Source organism: Protobothrops mucrosquamatus, unplaced genomic scaffold, assembly GCF_001527695.2.
Source record: "Protobothrops mucrosquamatus isolate PMUCROS unplaced genomic scaffold, P.Mucros_1.0 scaffold21, whole genome shotgun sequence".
NCBI classification, from domain to species: domain Eukaryota; kingdom Metazoa; phylum Chordata; class Lepidosauria; order Squamata; family Viperidae; genus Protobothrops; species Protobothrops mucrosquamatus.
In genome coordinates, this window is record NW_015386406.1 from 2,011,625 (window position 1) to 2,032,659 (window position 21,035).

At 45.3% G+C, this 21,035-nt stretch overlaps 1 protein-coding gene across 1 annotated transcript; it reads right to left on the reverse strand.

Moving 5' to 3' along the window:
* Positions 1-16,860: 16,860 nt before the first annotated feature.
* Positions 16,861-19,458, reverse strand: SP8 (Sp8 transcription factor). Its single transcript, XM_015810814.1, has 2 exons — positions 19,438-19,458; positions 16,861-18,303 (listed from the first exon to the last, which is right to left on the reverse strand). Exons 1-2 carry the CDS (start codon positions 19,456-19,458, stop codon positions 16,861-16,863), a joined length of 1,464 nt encoding a protein of 487 aa, XP_015666300.1.
* Between the last annotated feature and the right edge of the window lie 1,577 nt (positions 19,459-21,035).

Sequence of the window (21,035 nt, forward strand, 5' to 3'; positions counted from 1 at the left end):
GGCATCTAGACTTATTCACAAGTTCCATGCCCTGGTAGGATGTTGAAACAGAAAATTCTATGTAATGTAACCTTATGTATGTTTGTTCTTTTGTAGGACTAGTCTTTCTTCTGGAGGGTTGGCATGTAAAGGCCAACTCGCTCTGCTCTTTCGCTTGCAATCAAGCAGCAGACACCAGGGAGTGGGGGAAGAATGATAGGAATGCATGTGTCGTGGCCCCATCAGAGCCTGAATCTGAGAAGGAGGAGGAGGAGATGGAGCAGGGGCTGGAGCAGGGGAATGGTGCAGTCTCTATGGCTCAGGAGGAACAATCTGAAAATGAGGACGAGACTGTCCTGGGCCCATCGGGCCGTGGAAGAGTAGGCAGAGAGGGCTCAGGTTGATCAAGGAAGAGCAGAGAAGCTCCAGAGCTCTGGAGAAGAACAAATGCCCGCTCCCTGAGTGCAAAAAATGGAAAGAAGGCAGAGTCAGAATAGGGCGACCTGACTACTCAGGAGGAGGGCACCTCACCCCTCCTCATGAGGTTCGCCTGGGGAGTAACATCTAAGGAGATGCCGTGAGGAGGGGCTTTTGCCCGGAACAAGTGTTTGTTTTCGGATTGCACTCTCTCGGCTGGTCCCTCAACTCCAAACTGCTTTTGTCTGCTTTTTGCTTTGCTTCAAGAACTGCTTTTGCTCTGTGAGTCAAAGACTGTTTTTGCCTTGCTGTGAGGACTGTTCTTGGCTTGCCCTGCCCCTGAAGATTCCTCCTTCAGACCTGCCTTGCCTTGAACCCCACCTTGTTGTGAGAAGTGCTCTTTGCCTTTTGGGTTGAACTGTGCCCTTGTTTGTGAACTGTGTTTGTCTTTTGTTTCACTATGCCCTATTTGGAAAATTGCTCCTTGCCTTGGACCTTTGCCTGGCTCTGAGAACTGCCCTGGCTTTCCTTCCGGACTTTTGCCTTATGGATTTGCCAAGTAATTAAGGGCTACTGTTTGGGGAACTGGGGGTGGAGCCTGACTGGTCAGTGGAGGGTCATTTGTTAACCCTTTCCAAGAGCAATAAAGAACTCTCTGGAGGCCTGCCTGGTCTTGCCTATCTGGGTCATAACAGTATGGGTGGCTGGGAGGGAATTGAAGAATTCATGTGCACTGTATGTGGCCTGGGAGAATCTCTACACCTGAAGGTCAAATGATGAGAGCCTTCTGAGCTGAGCAGACTGTTTCCCAAAACAAAGAGATTGCACTGGATTGGTGGACACTGGGCCGTGGGTGGCCCAGCGGGGAAAAGGGAGATTTTAACTATGCAGTTTTTCACACGAAAAGCTAGAATTGGCTTTGCTTTCCACTGTGCCTATATGGATCTATCAGTAAAGTTACACCATTGGTAAAATAATGTCCCAGGAGTTTCTTTTGCTGCATATGCCAATGGGATGGTTGACAATTTAAGTAACGCCACAAATCCTTTAAGGCAGACATAGCAAGGATGAATTTTAAAAAGCACCGTGGCTTCCAAATAGGAGTCTAATTGTGTTGAACCAATGCAGAAAATGTTCTAAAAATAATTTTAAAACCACTTAAACTAATTCTTCTATTTATTTTTCAAGGATGGCAAACTTGGCTTAAGACTAAAGAATTACCATTGATTCATCTTTGTTGTGAAGGGCATCTGGAATGTCAAAAAGGTTATCATCTTTGATTAGCAAGCTTGTCCATTCCTTGAAAGATCCCCACCATCACTGACACGATTCAGTTATGTCATAGTGGTTGCTTGCTAGCAATATTTTGTGAGAGCTAGTTATCAGAGGAACAGACTCTGCTGGCATCAGGCATACAACATCCCAAAAATAAGCAAACCACAAAGAACTAGGCTGGTACAGAAAAAGTAGCATTATTCACCTTGCCACATCTTTTTCTTAAATGTGTTTAAGAAAATGTCTTTAGTGTAGTGCCTACAGTTCATTGTTGAGAGACTTAAAGTTACCCTTTAATCTCAGGCAGCCTCCAGGAACATGGCCATGCCCAATTATGTGACCCTTGATCAGGTAAGTTTGCCGCTACTGTACCAGCCTCCCTGCTGTGTGGCAGCTTCCTTACCCAGGCTCCTGGTCCTCACTGCAACACTTACAGTGGAGTTCCCCAGACTATCATCACTGAGGATGGGGTTGGAATTAGCTTGGGATTTTATGAAAACCATGCCCCAGGTCATCCAGAGTCCAACTAGGAATAGTGGTCACTTACTCAGCATTACAAGGAGGCTGTGATCTGCCCTCTTCTTAAGAAGCCTTCACTAGACTTTACCCTATTGGGTAATTTTCATTCTGTCTCCAATCTTTCTTTTCAGGGGAAGGTTGTTGAGAAGGTGGTTGTGTGGCAGTTCTAGAGGTTCCTGTATAAACTGGATTATCTAGACCAGTGATGGCGAACCTTTTAGAGACCGAGTGCCCAAACTGCAACCCAAAACCCACTTAAGTATCATCAGGTGCTGGATGGGTGTGGCCCATTGGGTGGGTGTGGCCCATTGGGTGGCCGTGGCTGTGGTGGTAACGGCAGACTGGGTGGGACTAAAAAGTTCAATCAATCAATTCCAACTTTGTGAGATCTTTTTTTTTCCGCGAGAAGTTGAAATTGATTGAACCTCTTTTTTTCACATGGCAATGGAGGCCTAAACCAAAAAGGATTTACAAAACCCAGCTGAAGGCCTAGGACTGGGGCGACTGTGTGGGTGCCCACAGAGAGTGCTCTGCGTGCCACCTGTGGCACACGTGCCATAGGTTCGCCACCACATATCTAGACCCTTTTCACTCAGGGTTCAAGCCTGGTATAAGATGGAAATGGCCTTGGTCATACTTTTTAATGGTATCTGGCAGGAACAGGATGGGGTTATTGCATCCGTCCTCATTCTACCATTTCTTAGAAGCCTTCAATATCATTGGTCATGTATCCTTCTAGATGGCTTCAGAGATTGGGAATGGGAGGCTCTGCATTGTCCTTGTTAACTTCCTTTCCCTGTAGTCACTTTTAGTCACTGTTGGTAACAAGTGAGAGGTCCAGCCCTCATCCCCTGCTTTGCAGGGTCCCACAGGGCTTGATATTTTCTCCACTTTTGTTTAACATCTACCTGAAGTCACTGGATAAGTCATTTGCCTCCGTGGGTTGAGATATCCTCAATACAGTGGCGTGACCCAGCTATATGTCTCAGTACATGGTGAGTTGGTGATGCCATGACCTACCTCTCACAATATTTGGCAGCTGCTAAGGGCTGGATGGGGAGCAACAGGCTCAAGCTGAACCCTAGCAAAACAGAATATCTCTGAGTTGTGAGTTCTTGGTCCATGGAGATTTGCCATCTCTGGTCTTGGATGCGATGGCACTACCCCAGACAGTGTATAATATGGAGGTTCTCCTGGATTCACAATTGCTGATGAAGGAGCAGGTGGCATTATGGCCAGGAGTGCCTTTGCGCAGCTGCAGATTGTGCACCAGTTTTGTCCCTTTCCTGGACCACAATCCCTGCTCATAGTCACTCACATCCTAATTACCTAACATCTTGACAATTTCAACATACTTTATGTGGGACTGCTCTTGAAATGTATGCAGAAGCTTCAATTGGTTCAAAATGTGGTGGCCCATATAGTTCTGTGCAAGCTATGTATTGTCTCTCCAGTAGGAGCTGTGTTGATTGCTGATTTGCTTCTGGGTGCAATTCAAAGTGCTGATTGGCACCTTCAGAACCCTACATGGCTTGGGACCAGGTTATTTGAAAGGCTGTCTTTTCTTCGTCACAGCTATCCGATTCACCAAAGTGGGGAGGCAGGGAATGCTACAGGTAACTTCTCCTAAGAAGGTCCATTTAGCAGGATGAAGAAGGGCCTTCTCCGTGGTGGTTCCCTTCCTGTGGAACATCACCTTTGCAGAGGTAAGATTAGCCCCCATTTTGACCCTCTTTTGCAAGATGCTTAAGACCCAATTTTGCCAACAGCCTGGGGACCCTAGAGTGGGAGGAAACCTATCAAATGACTCGTTTGACTGTTTATCAGCAAGAGGATGGGGTGGTGTGGATTATTTTTTATTGTTTTTATATTGGCTTTTTATCTTTGTAATCCACCCTGAGTCACTGAGAGTGAGTTGGATGGCCATATACATTTTCTTAAACAAATAAAAAAAAAATTATGGGTTGTATAGCTATACCAGCTTCCCTTATCAACTCAAATCTTCTGATCAACTTTTAGAAGGTTCAGTTAGTGATAAATTTAATGTATAGCTGTGATGTAACAAAGTGTACTGGCTTTAAATTATTAGAAACTGTTAAATAAACTTATTATTCTGCCTCACTTTAAAAAGAAATTGGGAAGAAATGTGTGCACATTAAAACATCTTCCTCTTGATATATTCACAAAATATTTGGGAGATAGCCATGTTGATTTCTGCTAAAAGAAAGACGAAGAAAGGAGAAAAAGTAGCCATACATGCTAGCCTTCTCAAGTGTCATTGCAAGATGCACTAAATGTATCATCAGAAGGCAAGAATGGGGATATTTTTAGAAATGTGTTGCCTACATTAAAAAATAATGCAGGCAACACTAGTGAAAAGTCTAAAGAGAAGAAGCCTAAAGAGAAGAAAAAATATATACGACTAATTAAAGAATCGAGTATGCATCAGATTCAGATTAAGCTCAAATCTAGAAAAAGCAATAGTAATTTCAACATATCTTTTAGAACCTGGGAACAAAGCAGGAGTAAAGCAAGAGTAGCCCACGTTGTTTCTGTTTTTAATTTGGACATTCAAAAAGCTTTAACCCCAATTTGTAGTTCTACAATTTCAAGCCACTGCAGTCTCTGCTTTATTCTAGGGCACCATCAACAATGTCAGCAGCAGTTTAATTAACCTGAATAACAGCAATTCCCCCCCCCCATCACCAGTCAATGTCTTAAACAGCTGTAAGTCATCCATAGTTTATCACTGTCAGTAATGTTTTCCCTTATTTGGAAACCATCAAGTAGTAGCCTCAAAGTGTGTAAAAGCTGTTACACTTTGTCACCCTTAACATTGCTCCCTAAAGAGTTGAGTAGGACAGCATTCATCACTGCACATTTTCATGCTGCTGCAAAGGAAACACCCACTGATGAGATTGTCAGTAGCTAAGCTCATCTTAAAGAAGGCTTCGTGTGATTTTTTAACATATGCTTGGGGCAGGTGCAGAGGCTATCACTGTGTTGCTGGATTTGCACTATAGTGCAAAGTCACCCAACTGGTATCCTTGAGAAGGCCAGTTTTGTGCCAGGCTACAACAGTCTGAAAGAAAATGACAGGATCATGTACCACTCTATGCTACAAGTGACTGACTTCCTTTTCTGACTTCCTTTTGTCATTCGTTTTTTTTTTTTTTTAAAAAAAATCACTTTACTAAACTGAATGGCATGTAGGAGCAGGAGCACAAAAAACAGCCCAGAGACAATCTTAGTTTCAGACCCATCTGTTTTTACAGATGGGTCTGTTTTTACTGTTTTTACTTCTGCAGCTCCTTCCCCCTCCATCTACTCACACGTTGATTTTAAAAGATTTTAGCTAAAACATCCCTGCATATTTTACATAATAACTGACTATCTAGAGCTGACCAGAAAATTTTGGGTTGCTTGAACTTTTGGCAACTTATCCCAACCCACACACACAAAAAAATCTATGTTAAACTTCGGGGCAAATTTGATTGAATGAGTCTTGCTTTGGGTGGTTTCTGAAGTTTCAACTAATGCCTCAAACATATAGCTACAAGAACATGTGTTGCAAAAAATCCAGGTGGCCATCACAGCAAAATTTATGGTTATGCTTCTCTTGCCTGCCACCTAATGGGCATCCAAATTTAGCCAGTGAGATTTTCTGAAAGTCCTGGAAAAGTGCAGGTTTTAAAAACAATATCGCAAGAGCAGCTTTTAATCTATGCATTTTTGCTGACTGCCCATTCAGCACAGAAAGAGTTGTGCTCATATAGCAATGTAAGGAATCTGCTGTATCCTTCTGAACTGATGGGTATATTTTGAATGTTAAAAGTGTGTCATTGTCACGGTGGCATGACCAGTCACAAAACATTCCCAGGCAGAAATCTAACAAAACACAAGATAAAATGGTTGGTCAAGAAGCTGCTTGTAAGTCACATAAGAATGCTGAGTCATATACTCTCTCCCAGAGAGAACAAAAAACCCGTTTTGCAGAATGCAAGGTTTTGGTCAGAAATCTATTTATTCAAAGTTCCCCCATGCACATCAAAAGATGCAAGTGAAATTACACAAGTGAAGATCAATCACATTACATTTTTACAATATTCAAAATGCCTGCTTTATCTTCCACCATCCTTTTTTTTCCGCCAAGAATGTCACTTCAAGTCTATCAGATTTCTCTGCACAATTCCAACTTCTTTTCACTTTCTAGACATCTGGGCATTTTTCAGAACCAAATCTTAGACTGCAGACATTCACCATTTTTCTGTTGAAAAATTCTTGGAAACAATGGTATGCAGTTTCATGCCTCTTGTGCAGACGCCCCTGTTTCTTTTTAAAGTTTTTCATTAAAAATATTTCAAAGAAAATTAAGGGACCAGAGAGTCTGGCAAGTACCATAAAAGAAACCTACATAGCAACATAAGTCCTTGTGTCCTTAAGGTTCATATTAGAGATCTTCATTATACAAGCAGGGCACTGTCTAATCACAAAAGCAGAAGTGCCAATATCTATTCACACACTAGAATTTTGTGTACAACATGATACTGCCCATATTAATCCAATAGCTTGGGCATTTTTATGTCAAACTTGTTTTGTACAAAAATTGTAGGTGTCACTTTAATCACAAAAATACCTGTGAGATTTTGTACTTAAGTATTCATGATCAGATTTTTTTTTTACATTCTAATATTCAATATCCAAAATCTGAGTTGTGAACATTGACAGTTCAAAGGAAGTTTAGTAAAAAAAACAAAAACAAAACCCAAGTCTGCAATGTTGTTAGAAATACAGATAGATTTTAATGGGATCCTCAGAGTGCCCTGACATATTTCAAAAAGTGGGAAGGTAGAACTCAATAGTTTTTAATATTGATACAGACATTTCTGCCAGATGTTGTATTAAAGGGGCAATTGGAAGTACACAACTTTATTTTTAAGCAATACCGTGTAATATAAAACACCTGTAAAAAAAAGGATAATTAAAGAAAAACTCCAAGAAAACATTACAAATAGGAGTGTCTCCCCTTACTGAATTGATACTGTGGACAATATTGCTAGATCATTAGATTTCTAATTTTTCATTCTCAATTCACTGAAGCACCAAGACTTTCATTTCTGTGTAGGCATTTGTATTTAAAGTTTCAAAAAGTACTGAAGGAATCAGGAATCCTGTTGACTGTACTGTAACATATAATTTGCAGAAATGGCTATCCACAAAACTTTAGACATGCACTTAAAAAGCAGCCAAACTTTCATTTGGCAGAAATCTGCTTTGCATCCTGGCAGGTTTAAGCATATTTTTTTAGTGCCATTGAAACACCAGACAATCAGTTCAAGCGAATCCAATATCTAGGCATTCTTCTCATGTTACGCATGGAAATTAAATCAGACAGGTTGCTGACATAAATCTGCACTGTATTGAGGCCAGGTTTTCTGATGTGATTGAATGGTAAGTCTCGGGTGAGAAAGAGTTGGTACAGAGGTGAATCCATACCTGTATAGCAGACACGAAATAAACATCATACCTTTGCCATTTTCAGGAGAGGCATGCTGATCCAACCTGACTCAAACCTCAGTAACAGAGATTCCAAAACACAATTTTGGCTGTGTATTCTGTTACATGGCACATCATCTACACAAGTGAAATTAATTTGTTTTGGTTCAATTTTTGTTTGGCTTAGTGCATTCTACAATGTGTTTTCCTACATAAAATGTTCAAGGACACTTTATATATTCCTATATGTTTGATCCAGTGTGCCAGGATCAAGTTACACTTCTCATTGTGGGGAAGGGAGGGAATATGACATTTATTGAGATAGCTGGTTGTGAATAAAGGGAGTTTTAATCCACTTGAATAGTTCTAGCTTGGGACTTGCACTAAAATATGTGTCTTTACCTCTCTAAAAAATAAGAATAAGATTATTTCAATGAAGATATTGCAAACTGGCTGTTGGTAGGGTCTTCTTGGAAAGCATAGTTGGTGTCCTGGAGACAGCAGAAATCATCTTTTTCTGGCTTGTTTTTATTTTGGCACTAATCCAGTGCCAATCCTGGATATGACAATAGCAATAGCAGGCCTAGAGTCAGCCAGTGAACTTCCATCGCTAAAGTTGAATTTGAAGCAGGTTTCCACAGATCCAGCTGATCATTTTGTCCAATACTGCTGTTGAGAAGAGTAGACTGTATGTGAATTTATGTGTAAAAGGACCAATAAAAATTGAACCAAAATAAATTAACTTCATTTGTGTAGATAATGTGCCATGTAATGTGCCATGTACGTAGTCAAAATTGTTTTTGGGAATCTCTGTTACTGAGGTTTGAGTCAGGTTGGATCAGCATGCCTCTCTTGAAAATGGCAAAGGTGTGATTGATTATCTTGTGCCTGCTATACAGGTATGGATTCATCTCTATACCAGCATTAGCCATTCTAGCTTGACCTGGTTTTTCTACTGCTACCAGGAAAAGGTACTTGTATTATCATCATTATTGTCTAAGTATAGCATAATTTTTTATATATATCATGAAGTTCCCTGTCCAAACACCTATCAAGCCATGACTTTTTGTAAGAGCACTTAAGCGCTTTAAGTCCTTGTACATGCAACAGAAATATTTTCTTGTTTATAATAAGTTTCCTTTGTAAAGAAATTAAAGCAAGTTCCTCAGCACGGAGGAGACCAAATCCCTCCGTTTCAGTTGCTTTAATTCTGGGGTTAACTTTTTAAAACACGGAAGGAGATCTCATTCTGCCCGGTGCTTCCTTCCTTCTTTTAGTTCTGTTGATTCCTTTGCTTTAACCACCGATTCTGAAAAATATTTCTTCTTCACTCTGTTCCGGTGAGATCTGATGTAGCTGAAAGAAAGGCTGAGTCCCGCTAAAGGTCCGCAGCTAAGGAGATTGGAGCCAAAGACGAGCGGAAGAGATCTGAGAAAACGTAGCCAGCTTCCTCAGATCCGCTTAGTAGCATTTGGGCTGGCAGAAACCGAGGTGGGCACAGCAAAAGAGAAAAACAAAGTGCCAATCGTGAGATCAGCGAGGGAGCACAAGAAAATGGGCAAGAAAAATACAGTGCTACATATATATATATATATATACGTTAACATTTTAATCACTCAGCCTCAATCTTTTCCACCTTTACTTTCCTTAATGTGTTTTTTTATTTAAAAAAATAAGAAAAACAATACTTTCTGCCTCGACCCTGCGTCTAACAAAACTGGCGGAAAGTTTTGGCCAACTTAAAAAGCTCGCTGCCGGTTGCGGGACTCGCGGCGCTTCTTTTTCTTTCGGCCAACGCCCGAGCAACTTCAATTCAGTCGGCAGGCGGCGCTGTTTCTCCACTCCCGAAGTCGGCGCGCTTGGCTGTGCTCTCAGGCACTTCAGCACCTAGTAGGCTGCCAAATCCGCGCAAGCACCAAAGTCGGCTTTGGAAACCACCACGCAATTACCCCCTTTCTGTCTAGCCCGTCCACCCGACTGTAAGGCGTAAGGTGCCTTCTTTGATTCCTTAAAGACTCTTTCGCACTTACGCGCAGCAAAGGCGAGCCAAGTCTCCAAGTCACTTAGCTCACGGGCAGAGCCCCAAAAGGGAAGCCGAGCGGGGGGGGGGGGGAGTTATTTTAAGACCGGTGGCCACACAAAACAAACACTAGAAAACGCCGGCGGGGGTGCTAGTATCGAATGCTCGGTCAAATGGAGGTCGCCTTCCTATACTTTCACCCAAAACTACCTCCGTACCTCTCGAGATTGGCCTTAAACTTGCCTCCGGACTTGGGCTTTGCCGGCCGGAGGTCAAGCCATTTCCTCCGGTTCTTTCAAGCCATTATTCTCCCCAATGAGGCTCAGAGGAAGGAAAGGATAGTCACCTGGACAGGAGGCCCCCTCAGCTCTCCTCAGGTGATGGTCTCTTAATCCGGGATATAATTGGTCTAGACTGGGCAGAAGTAAAATCGGGGGAGGAGGGGCGATTTCCCAGGAAACGGCGCTTCCCCTCCAGCCCAGGAAACAAATGTCCCGCAATCACTTCGTGAGGAACTCAAAGCGCCGCCTCAGGCTTTGTCCCAGGAGAGAGTAAAGCTCACACGCAGATACAGATCCCCACGTGCTTCGGGGACTGCGCGACTGACCCGAGTCTCCGCGAGTTTATGTCGTTCCCAGCATTTAACTTAAACTTCAGCCATTTTACCCTCGCGGGTTCCGGTAGGAATTCCCGTGTTAGGTCCGAACTGAAATTTTGGGAGCTATAGATGTCCTACAGGATGGTAATTGAATTTGCTAGCCAGTAAGTCACAGTAAATCTTATGGTCTCGGGGTGGTGAGATTTCTACCTTCTTCCCTCACACACTTCGAAAGTTGCAATCATTAAGGACCTAATAGGGATAATAGTGCCCGGAAATCAGTATGATTTTTAGTATTTGGTATTTTGGGACGGCAGCTCAGCCACCCAGTCTAGACGTGCCACTGAATTCCTGGCTCAAAAGGCGGTCCTTCAAGGAAAAAGGCAGTTCTTCAAAAACAAAACCCCAGGATAGTCAGAACTGCTACACAACCAAGGGATAGATAAACTATTCTTAAGATGTCGTTGAGTGGCTCTAGAGCGCATCTTTCTTCCAGATCGATAATAAGTGCCAGCGCCGAATTTAGAATGCATATTAATACACTATAAATTAGCCTCAAACTGTTGCTTTTCCTGACACCCGTGGAAGGAACTTTCTGTCCAGCATCAAATCATTAGTATAACTCTGTGTGAATTTAACTCACCATCCCTCCAAACAGTTCAAAGCAACGCCCTCTCGCTTTTTCTCCCCCTTTATCCTTCGACAACCCTTTGAAGCTGGTCCGACTGAGTGATTGACCCAAATCTCGGCCTGCCTTTCCAAACTGAGCAGGGATTTGAATTCTGTCCGTGATCGACCCTGCAACTCAGGTACCAAAACACGCTCAATCTTAAATCGGGATTAACAAAACACAACCGCAGTGTCTGCAGAATATGCTCTAGCTGTTTTATAGTTTGACGTGATGATGGCTTCGTACATGTAGACGTGGATAGTGGCTGACTGGGTTCCCACAACACAAACGGCCCAGCCCTATTTTAGCCTAGTCTAATCTGGCCTGGCCTACTGTGTGATCCCAGCACCCATTGCGTATTAGGTCTAAAAAGAAAGCAAGCGAAGTTATGCAACACTTTCCCCGTCCACAAGACAAACAAGATGCCTTTCCAAAAGAGATGCAAGTAGCAAGGAAGTTTGCCTTTAAATCTCGGAGGCTCAGAAATGAGGCTGCCCCCAACCAAGAGTGAGAAGAATCTTAAACCACCGCCGTCCGTGAGACACCTTGCACGCGTTCTCGACCATGGCAGAAAGATACCTGTGGTTGATTATTCCATACCTCAGTTTAAGCCATTATTGTCTTTTTTCCTCCTTTTCTTTCAGAGAGGCACCTCCGCATACAGTATAATATATTATTTATTAGCCCTTCCAAAGCTCCGAATTAGATGTCAGCGTTAGAGCCTGATCCTAAATGCGTTTACTTCGAGTTAAAGGTAAGGTACACATGTTTACAGGGTTGCGATCCTAATACAGTCTTCTTTGGACAGGATTCAATGGAGCTCACTTTTAAAGAAGATTTGGCCACGTAAGACTGCCTATTAGGACTGCAGCAATGCTTAGCTCCACCATAGTCAATAGGGTCACATCCTACCACTTCAAACGGTGGGGTTTGAAGTGGTAGAAGGCATCAAACGCACTTTCTCCAGAGGTTATGTAACTGAGCAAAGGAACGGGGCATACCGGATGCGAGTCTTCCTTCTTTTTTCCCATTGGCCCCAAATACATCCAGTTTGGCTAATCCTATTCCAACTGCTAATACCTAAGTGGAGAGAGTGCGATCCTAAGGTATTAAACCCGAGTATTGGTTCTGTCCCCGCCCCACTTCCTCATTGACTGAAACTTGGAGTAAGACACCCAAGTCTGCTTTGCAGAAGATCTATTTACAAAGTCAAAGAGCAAATAGCTAAGGCGGACTGCCTCCGCCTTCCCGCCCGCCCGCTGCCTTCATCCCACAACCCGGCTGAGTTTTTCCTAGCTGGGAGAGATTACGGTTGAAAGCACCCATGAGCCTGCAGAAAGAGGCTTTTTTTCTTTTTCTTTTTCTTTCTTTTTGCACCAAGGTCGCGATCTCCCTCACCTCCGCAGTTCCCACTCAGTAGCGCAGAATACGCAGCGCATAGCCAGGGCATCAAGCCAAAAGCAGCTCCAGCTTTCAGCTGGGGCGGGAGCCCGGAATCACCTCGGGACCCTCCTGTGGGGCAGCCAAACCCATCCCCGCCCCCAACCCTGAAGCCCACCTTGCCAGGCAGGAAAAAAGGAGAGATTGGCGCTGCCTCGCCTGCCGGACCTCTAGTTTCAACTCTCCCTTTCCGCTGTTTGCGTTGTCCAGCCTTTGCCAAAGCCAAAGCAAAAAGGTGGCCGGGGGCAGCACTGCAGGCAAGTGCGCCCGTGATGCTGGCGGCCTTTTTCTTTGCTTGGAGGAGATGGAGGTTAGGAAAGAACTGCAAAGCGCGCCTTGCAAAGACCGTGATATGGTCTCAAAATCCAGGAAAAAGCAACAGCAGCAGCAGCCATACAACAGATATATTTTTACAGTTGTGGCTATTTCGCAGTTCTCAGCTCCACGGCAAGATTAGGACTCTCTTGCTGATTACTTTTTCCATTATTTAAGATACAGCCTAGCCTAACTTTCACTTTTGCCTCCCAGTTGGAAAGGGAGGTGTGCCACGCGAAACCACTGGGCAAAGGGGCAGCTCTCCGGATTGCACCGCGGAGATGAACGAAATCAAGGGGAACTATTTGGCGCCAGAATTCCCCCAAGCTCAAGTTTGCATTATTATTATTATTATTATTTTCCCCAGATCTCTATTCGCTCCCGGAGGAAGTGGCGACGGGATTCGGACAGCAACATATATATATATATAAAAAATCCACCGACTCTGTGATCTTTTCTTTACATTTCAACCAAACAGGATTTCCTTTTTACGGTGGCGAACAGCCAGGGATCAGAACAATCAACAACTTTCAAACTTCAGGCTTGGATCTATTGAGGAGAGACTAACTAACTATTCCTGCTTTAATAGTTAACTTGGTTTTTTTTCCAACCTTAGGCTATTTCTCCCCCCCCCCCAAAAAAAAATCTATGGCCCTAAACTGCTTGACCCGAAAAGAAGCTTCAAAGGCTGTGTTTGTTCTTATCCTGCTGGCATTAAGGATTAATAACAGGGATCAATTTATTTAATAGATTCAATCGTCATAGGATAATAGCAGTTTTGTACCTCACTCACTCACTGTCTGTAAGAAGAAGTAAGTTATAAGTCAAGCTACTTGTAAAATAATAAAAAATAAGCATTCCATGCACACAGCGAGCCAACTACTGAATAATATTTCCAAACTTTAACTGTCCCAGTTGGTCTCCTGAAAATCATTAACAAACTAATATTTGAATGTGAAAGTGTTTGTTGGCAATATTCATACAAACAACAGAAATGGGAGGGGGGTAGCAATGTTCGTTGCATTAGTTTCTAAAGCTTCTTACCTCAAAGAAAATCCAGCTGTCTTTAATAGAGGCTCTTTCCCGAGCATACATTTACCTATTACTTCTAGAAAGACTTGCCCAGGAAGACTGCGCGGCGGGGGAGGGGGGGTACAGACTCTAATAACGCTGTTTTCCAAAGGGATCCCAGTCCCGGAAAAACAAATTGCAATGTCTTGAAGATACTCCATTATTATCCTGAGAAAGAAATTAACTAACCCTAACAACAAATATTTTATGTGCTGTTTATTAATTCCATTTAAAATCTTACAGATAAAAGTCAATTACATTTCATGCATTTAAAATGCAATTTTAAAGTATTCCAGAGAAAAGTTTTTTCTTTCTTTCTTCCTTTGTTTCTTTCATTCTTTTCATTTCAATGTGAAATATCCAAACTTATTTCAACATTACAATGAGACAATTTGTTTGCAGAGTTTGCAAACTTGCAGACGACAATCCTATCCATATTTAGGAATAAGACCCACCGAAGACAGTAGGATTCCTAAGGAAACACGCATAGGATTGTGATGTTTGGGTAACACTAGGAGTGCGTTATTAACATTCACCATCTTTATTTTCAGGAAAAGCAGATTACCATTATTTGTCTGCATCACTTGGACAGTTTATTTAATATATGGGTCTAGATGAGCCCACTGTGAAATATAGGAGGATTCTCACTTAAACTATACCTGAACTGTCAAAAAATGTAAAAAAAGTACATGCTCCACTAAATGAAATGGCATTCAACATTTATCCAATCTTGTTTGTTTAATTACGGTCTTATGCCTAACTAAATTAATATTCAAGCAAAACTATATTCTGAAGTGCAATTTGCTGTACACTTCAAAGGACATATTTTTTAAAAAAAAAAATGCAGTTAATTAAGACTGCAACAATAATGATTTAATATTTTGTGACAAAAAAGGAAAAATGATTTTTTTTTTTCAAAGAAAAAAAAAGAAAGCTCAAGTGTACTTTGATATATTTTCAGATATTTACTGGAAGTAATATACAAGAAAAATACTATACAAAATCGTCCCCTGGACAACTGCGCCTCACACCAATACAGTGGTGGAATTATATTAAATTGTTAGGTATTTTACAACAATTTCTGTTGTACAAGTCATTAGGTTTAGAACTATTTTACTAATATTTGATTTTATCCCCTTGTATTTTTGTTTGGTTGGCTGGGTGTTTGTTTTTTTTTTTGTTTTTTGGGTTGTTGTTTTTTTTTAGCAAACTATAGACTTGCAGAAAAGGCAGGTTGCTTTCATATTTCTTACTGTCAGAAAAATTATGCTACAAATTACAATAAATTGTATCCTTGGTGTTTTCAAAGCATCACATAATTAGGGATGCTGGGACTCTGGAAATCAAGCAGATGTGCTGGTACTTTATTTTTTTAAGAATGGGGAAGAAACTTATCTAGATTGAAGTAATTTAATTGCATTATTTTTCTCTAACTTCTAAAAGAATAATAGGGAAGATTGGAAGTCCCTTATGGGTATTAACCAGTCAACTATTTTGAGTCTTACTGATCTCACTGAGAAAGAAAATATTAGAAATATTTTTTAACATCTCATTGAAATCAATGGGACAAACTTTAACTGGGTCATAACTTCCAACAACAATTATAAAGTTTATATAATTAACTGCACCAACTGGATACACTTTTTCCAGGAAGTATTTTGAAGAGTCAGTTTTTATCATGAGTTAAGCAATGCTTGATTACAGCAGAAAACTCAAATTAATAGCCCAGTTCAAAACTTTTAAAACTAGTTGGACTTCTAAAGGTATAGATTAATTGACCAGAATGGGTGCAGCGCAGCTTTATGAATGTTAGCCAAAAATTAAATATCTTTATGCTGAGTGGAATTTATCCCTAGGAAAGCATGCAAAAGATAGTATTTTAAGGCAATTTACTATGCAATCCTAGAGATACTCAGAAAGAATCCTCACTGTCTGTTTAACTTTGGAACCTTAATTCAGTTTGCCTTAATTCTGAATAAATGGGTTTGAAGGGTAATTATTAAAAAATTGTCTATGAAAATAATTTTGGACTTAAGTCTGTGAAACCCAACCTTACTGATTTCTGAGTAAAGGCTCTATGGCTGCATGCTGAGTTGGTTAAAGCAAGGGGATTTTTCTTTAATGGTTGTTAAATCTGATTTCTCCCCCCCCCCCCCCCAAGTCAATGGCATCTTAAGCACTCGTTTACTTGAAAGTTCCTGGTCTGTTTTTATTAGAACTTTTTTTTTGGGGGGGGGGGGAAGAAACCGAAATAAAGGACAACCTCCAACTAAGACCAGAATCTTAGTTATTTTGAGCCACTCGCTGAAGCACAGAATACTTGGAAGTGCTAGACAGAAAAGACATCGGAAAGAAAAAGCCTAGCCCAGTTTATTTTGTAATATCTACCAAGGCGGGATCACGCCTACATTCACTCTCACTTCCACACACGCACACTTTTTAGGTTTCACCCACTTCCTCCAGAGTAACCCCATTAGTCGCAACATTCCAGAGAAAGAGAGTGAGCACTGCAGTTTCGGAGCAAAACTGAATAGAAATTTAAACGTTTGGAGCAATTCTTTGAAACAATAATATTAATAAAAAGCATCTCATAATATTCAAAGTGCTTTCAGCGGGAGGTCTTGGGCTCTTCCCTACTCTCCTCTTCCCTACTCCCCCGGACAGCCGCCTCTCCCTCTCTCAAGGGCGCTTGAGAGAAGCTCTGGTCCTTGCCGAGAGCCCGATCCCCGCCCTCCCATTGCTTGGAGCGCCCCAAACCTCTTCCCCTCCGGCGCGGGTGTCTCTGGAGCAGCCGCTCGGCGACAGAAGTCCCTTTTCTGGGCAGGGATCTGGCTGCGAGTCCGCGTTGGCTGGAGCGCGATACTTCGACGTCCAGATCCCCTTTGGCCCAGCGGGCGGGAGGCTACGAAATGGGAGGGCTGAAAGCGTGGTGGATCCGAACAAGACAGGGAGAAGGAGAGACAGAAGGCGAGGAGGGGGGGGAGGAGGGAGACGAGAGCCGGGAACAGCAAAGCCAGGTCCTCCTCCGCCTGGACTCCGCCGGCGCGCTCAGAGCGATTTTCACTCCAGGCCATTCCGGTGGCCCGGTTCAGGGGTCTGGAGCAACTCCGGCGAGTGGCAGGGTGGGCTGCCGGGGGCGCTGTGCTCGCTGTCGGTGTCACTTCCCTTCTTGCCGCCCCCCGAGCCACCGCCACTACCGCTCCCTCCACCGCCACCGCCGCCGCCGCTGTGAGTCTTGACGTGCTTGCTTAGGTGGTCGCTGCGCATGAAGCGCTTGTTGCACACCGGGCAGGCGAAGCGCTTCTCGCCCGTGTGCGTGCGCAGGTGGCGCTGCAGCTCGTCCGAGCGCGTGAAGCGCTTGCCGCAGAAGAGCCAGTTGCAGACGAAGGGCCGCTCGCCTGTGTGCCAGCGCAGGTGCGCCTTGAGGTGCGACGTCTTGCCGTAGACTTTGCCACAGCCGGGGATGTGGCAGCTGTGCAAGCCCTTGCGCCTCAGGCTGGCACCCGCCGGGCCCAACCGCTCCGCCTCCTGGCAATTGGGGCAGTCACAAGTGGCGCGGCCCGAGTAGCGCCGGGCCGACGAGCGCGGGGAGCCGCCTAGTGGCGCGGAGGGTCCGGCTCCCAGCATGGAGGCGCCAGCTCCGGACGTCAGGGGTGAGGGAGCCGCGTCCGGGTAGGAGCCCGGCAGCACCGGCTTAAATCCGTCCATGAGATGCTGCCCGGCGGGGCTGAGGAGATGCGACGAAGCGGCGCTGCTGCTAAAGGCCGAGTGGCCCGCCAGGCCAGAGTAATCCGAGTTGTAGGCGCCCAGTGGCGAGTGCAAGGAACCCGCTTGGAGACCGCTGGCCGCGGCAGCGGCCGGGTGGACGCCGTTGGGATTCTGCACGTCCAGCCAGCCGGCGCCCACGTCCCACCAGCTGGAGGCGCCAGCGTCGCTCGGGTGCGAGGGCTTGAACCAGGATTCGTAGGGGTGCGCCATGCCCACGCGCGGGTAGATGCCTTGCAGGCCCTCCACCGAGGTGTGCACCTTGGAGATGAAGACCGGCTGATGAGCGGCGGTTGTGTCTGGAGCTGCCCCGCCGCCGCCGCCGCCGCCGCTGCCGCCACCCGCCGGCCCGGGCGCCTGGAATACGGAGTAGTCGTTGGCGAAGGGCGAGCCGGCCGCCGCGCCGCTCGAAGTGAGCGAGAAGGCGCTGGATCCAGGCGAGCCGGCGCAGCTGAAAGAGTCCGAGACCAGGGCCGCCGCCGCAGCTGCTGCCGCTGCCGCGGCCGCGGCGTGAGCTGAGGAACCGTTACGGGTCGAGGCCGAGACTCCGACACCACCCAGACTGGAGCCTACCACGTTGCAGCTGCCCGAAGATGAGGAACGTTTCCACGGGTGGAAGCCTTTGCCGAAGGATGAGGTGCTGTCGGACAGGACCGACGGCGAGGGGCTGGGGCTGCCGATCTTGTTGCAGGTGGCGGCGAGCATGGCCAGTGGAGTGGAGCCGAGACGCGGTTCTTCCTGCAGAAAACGGAGAGAGAAGTCCGGGACAGCGCCCGTCATCTTCCGCCAGCAAAGATGCCCGCTGAAGCCCGCCCAGAGCAGGATCCGCGCCCGGTAGCCTCGCCTGCGGACGGGGAAATGGGGGCTAAGGCGAGGAACCTTTGCGGTCCTTTACCCCTCCTCTTGATTCCGTGAGAAGAAATGACACCCCCTCCCCCGACCTCTCCTCACAAGCCCCGGAAAGGCGTCTTTTAGGAAAGCTCACTGGTTTCTTTGGTTGAGATTGGCTCGCAGCCCGGAGTCCGGCCAAAGAGCTCGAGAACTTAATCTCAGTCCCATCCAGAAACCCAGACTCAAGAGGAAAATCTGAAAACTGAAAAGCTTCGGTTCTGACTAAGCCCCAATTCATAGGTGCTGGGTTTCTACAGCATATGAATGATTCCTTCTTTCTCTTCCCGAAAGCACCAAAGAGCGTTAGTGCATTTAATCTTCAGCCATTCCCATCTAGCAATTAAAACTGGCTGTAGCCGCAGATTAAAGTTGTTTTTTTTAAGGTCCCTTTAGTTTCCGAGTTCACTCGTAGCATTCTCTCTCTCTTCCCCCCCCCCCCGCAAACTTTTATATTCATACCTCAAGGAAACAGAGATAATCAACATACCTGCAGGAAATGTCGGGCTCAGAGAAATTTTAAAAAGGAAGGGGGGGGATCAACAACAGCAACAAGCTGCTGCAATTTTTTTTTTAAAAGATCTCACAGGGAGAAAAAAAAAAGATCAAGCGAGGCAGCTGTTTTTCCCAGTCCGCGTCGACAACAGAGAGACCAGTTCTCCGGGGATACAGGAATAGCTCAGCCCGAGCTCTGGAGGTTGTTAAGGGCTAATGCCCTTAAAACCTTTTCCTGCACGCTGTCAAGGGGGTTGAAAAAAGTGGCTGCCCTTTCCCCCCCCTCCCCTTCCCCCTCTCCTCCTTTCTTTTCTCCGAAACTCGCCTGAGTCAAGAGAAAAAGCAAAACTGAAACCCTCAATAGCCCCCCGGTCAAGAGAGGGGCTGCCTTAACCCTGCTCCGCGACCGCCAATAAAAAGGACCCAATTAAAACAGCAAAGCGGGGAGGGGGGGGCAGAAGAGGGGGGAAAACACACCCTCGGACTCACCCCTAGAAGTGAAGTTGCCATCCCAAAAAGTGCCCTCCTCCTCTCAGAGGATCTTTTTTATATTGATAAATCAGAGGCAGTGTTTTTTTTTTTTTTTTAGAGGTGTGCAATACAATGATCAGTTCCGCCCATTCCACCACGATTGTAGCTCCCTCTCTCGCTTTGAAGTGCCGCTGAGGCCGCGCCAGCCAATCTGCGGCGCCGTCGGCCGCTCCGCTGCGTTGCCGCGTGAGGTCATCAGCGCCGCCGCCGCCGCCCGCTCCTTCCAGGGCCTGCTGCACAGCGCACGGAGCGGGCTGGCGAAAAGGCGGGCGCCTGGCGAAAGCTGGCATGCAGGGGGACCGCAAGGAGCTGCGGCGTTCCTCGCCGCGCGCGCTCCGCCTGCCCGTTCCTTCCTTCCTTCCTTCCTTCCTTCCGTTTTGCAAGCTCCCGTTTCGCGGAAGGTTGCTCAGCTACTCGGCCCCACAGACGGAAAGAAGAAACGCGCCCCTCTGCATGAGACTTCGCGTGCATGTGAGAGCGGGCGCGCTCGCTTTGGCGAGCTGCGACTGTAGTTTCGACGCCTGTCTCTTTTAGTCTGCGGTCCCTTCCCGCCTTCCCCCCCCCCCACACACACCCCAGGTCTCCGCAGCAATCGTTTGGATGACTGGGAAAGCCCCGCTTTTCTGAAAGGGGGAACCTGCCCTTCTCCAATCTGACCACCCACTCAACCAGCCCTTTTGTAACACCAAGGAGTCTAGTCGTGTGAAAGGGCGGTAGGAAAGAATTATCCCGGATCAGGCCACTTTACAGTCAATGGGTCTCCCTTCCTTCCTTCCTTCCTTCCTTCCTTCCTTCCTTCCTTCCTTCCTTCCTTCCTTCCTTCCTTCCTTCCTTCCTTCCCTCCCTTCCTTCCTTCCCTTCACTCCCTTCCTTCCTTCCTTCCCTTTTTTATTTCCTGGAAAAAGATGAAGCTGTGTATGTGGATATATACATGTGAATATTTTAGACTCCAATTTCCTGGTGCATTCCTGATTATTTCAACCGGATTTTAAGCACTCAGAACGGCATCTTTCTTTTGTTTTGGACAATAAAAAGTTTGGGGTTGGGATTCCGCACTATGTATTTCAGATTCCCCCCCCCCCTCTTTCTTTTTTATTCAAATCGGAATAGCTCCGTTTTCAGTGGAGTGAAATCGCTTGACCCAGGTGTTAAATGGAGGGATTTTAGACTTCCACCAAAGCATCCTTATTTATTATGATGATGGTCATCGCCACAACCATCACCACTAAAGTGCAACCCATTTGCTTTAACCAGAAGAGGACCTTTCGTTAGGAGAATGTACCCGGAAATTTTGTTCCCCGTATTATTTTCAGATGAGAAGGGTTTAGTTTTATTAGGATTAACGTTAATGTAGAGAGCGCCCCATTCCCTTGCTTGCAATATGATTGTAGCCCGAGTTTTTCCCCTACTCCAAACTTTTAGGAGAAACCAGATAGATATAGAAGTGAGGTATCCCGAGCTGAGATACCTCACCCCTATAGCCAATTCTGGGCTTCTCCCCCCCCCCTTTTTTATACGGAGGTGGGGGAGCTTTTAATGCTTTGTAGCTATTGACT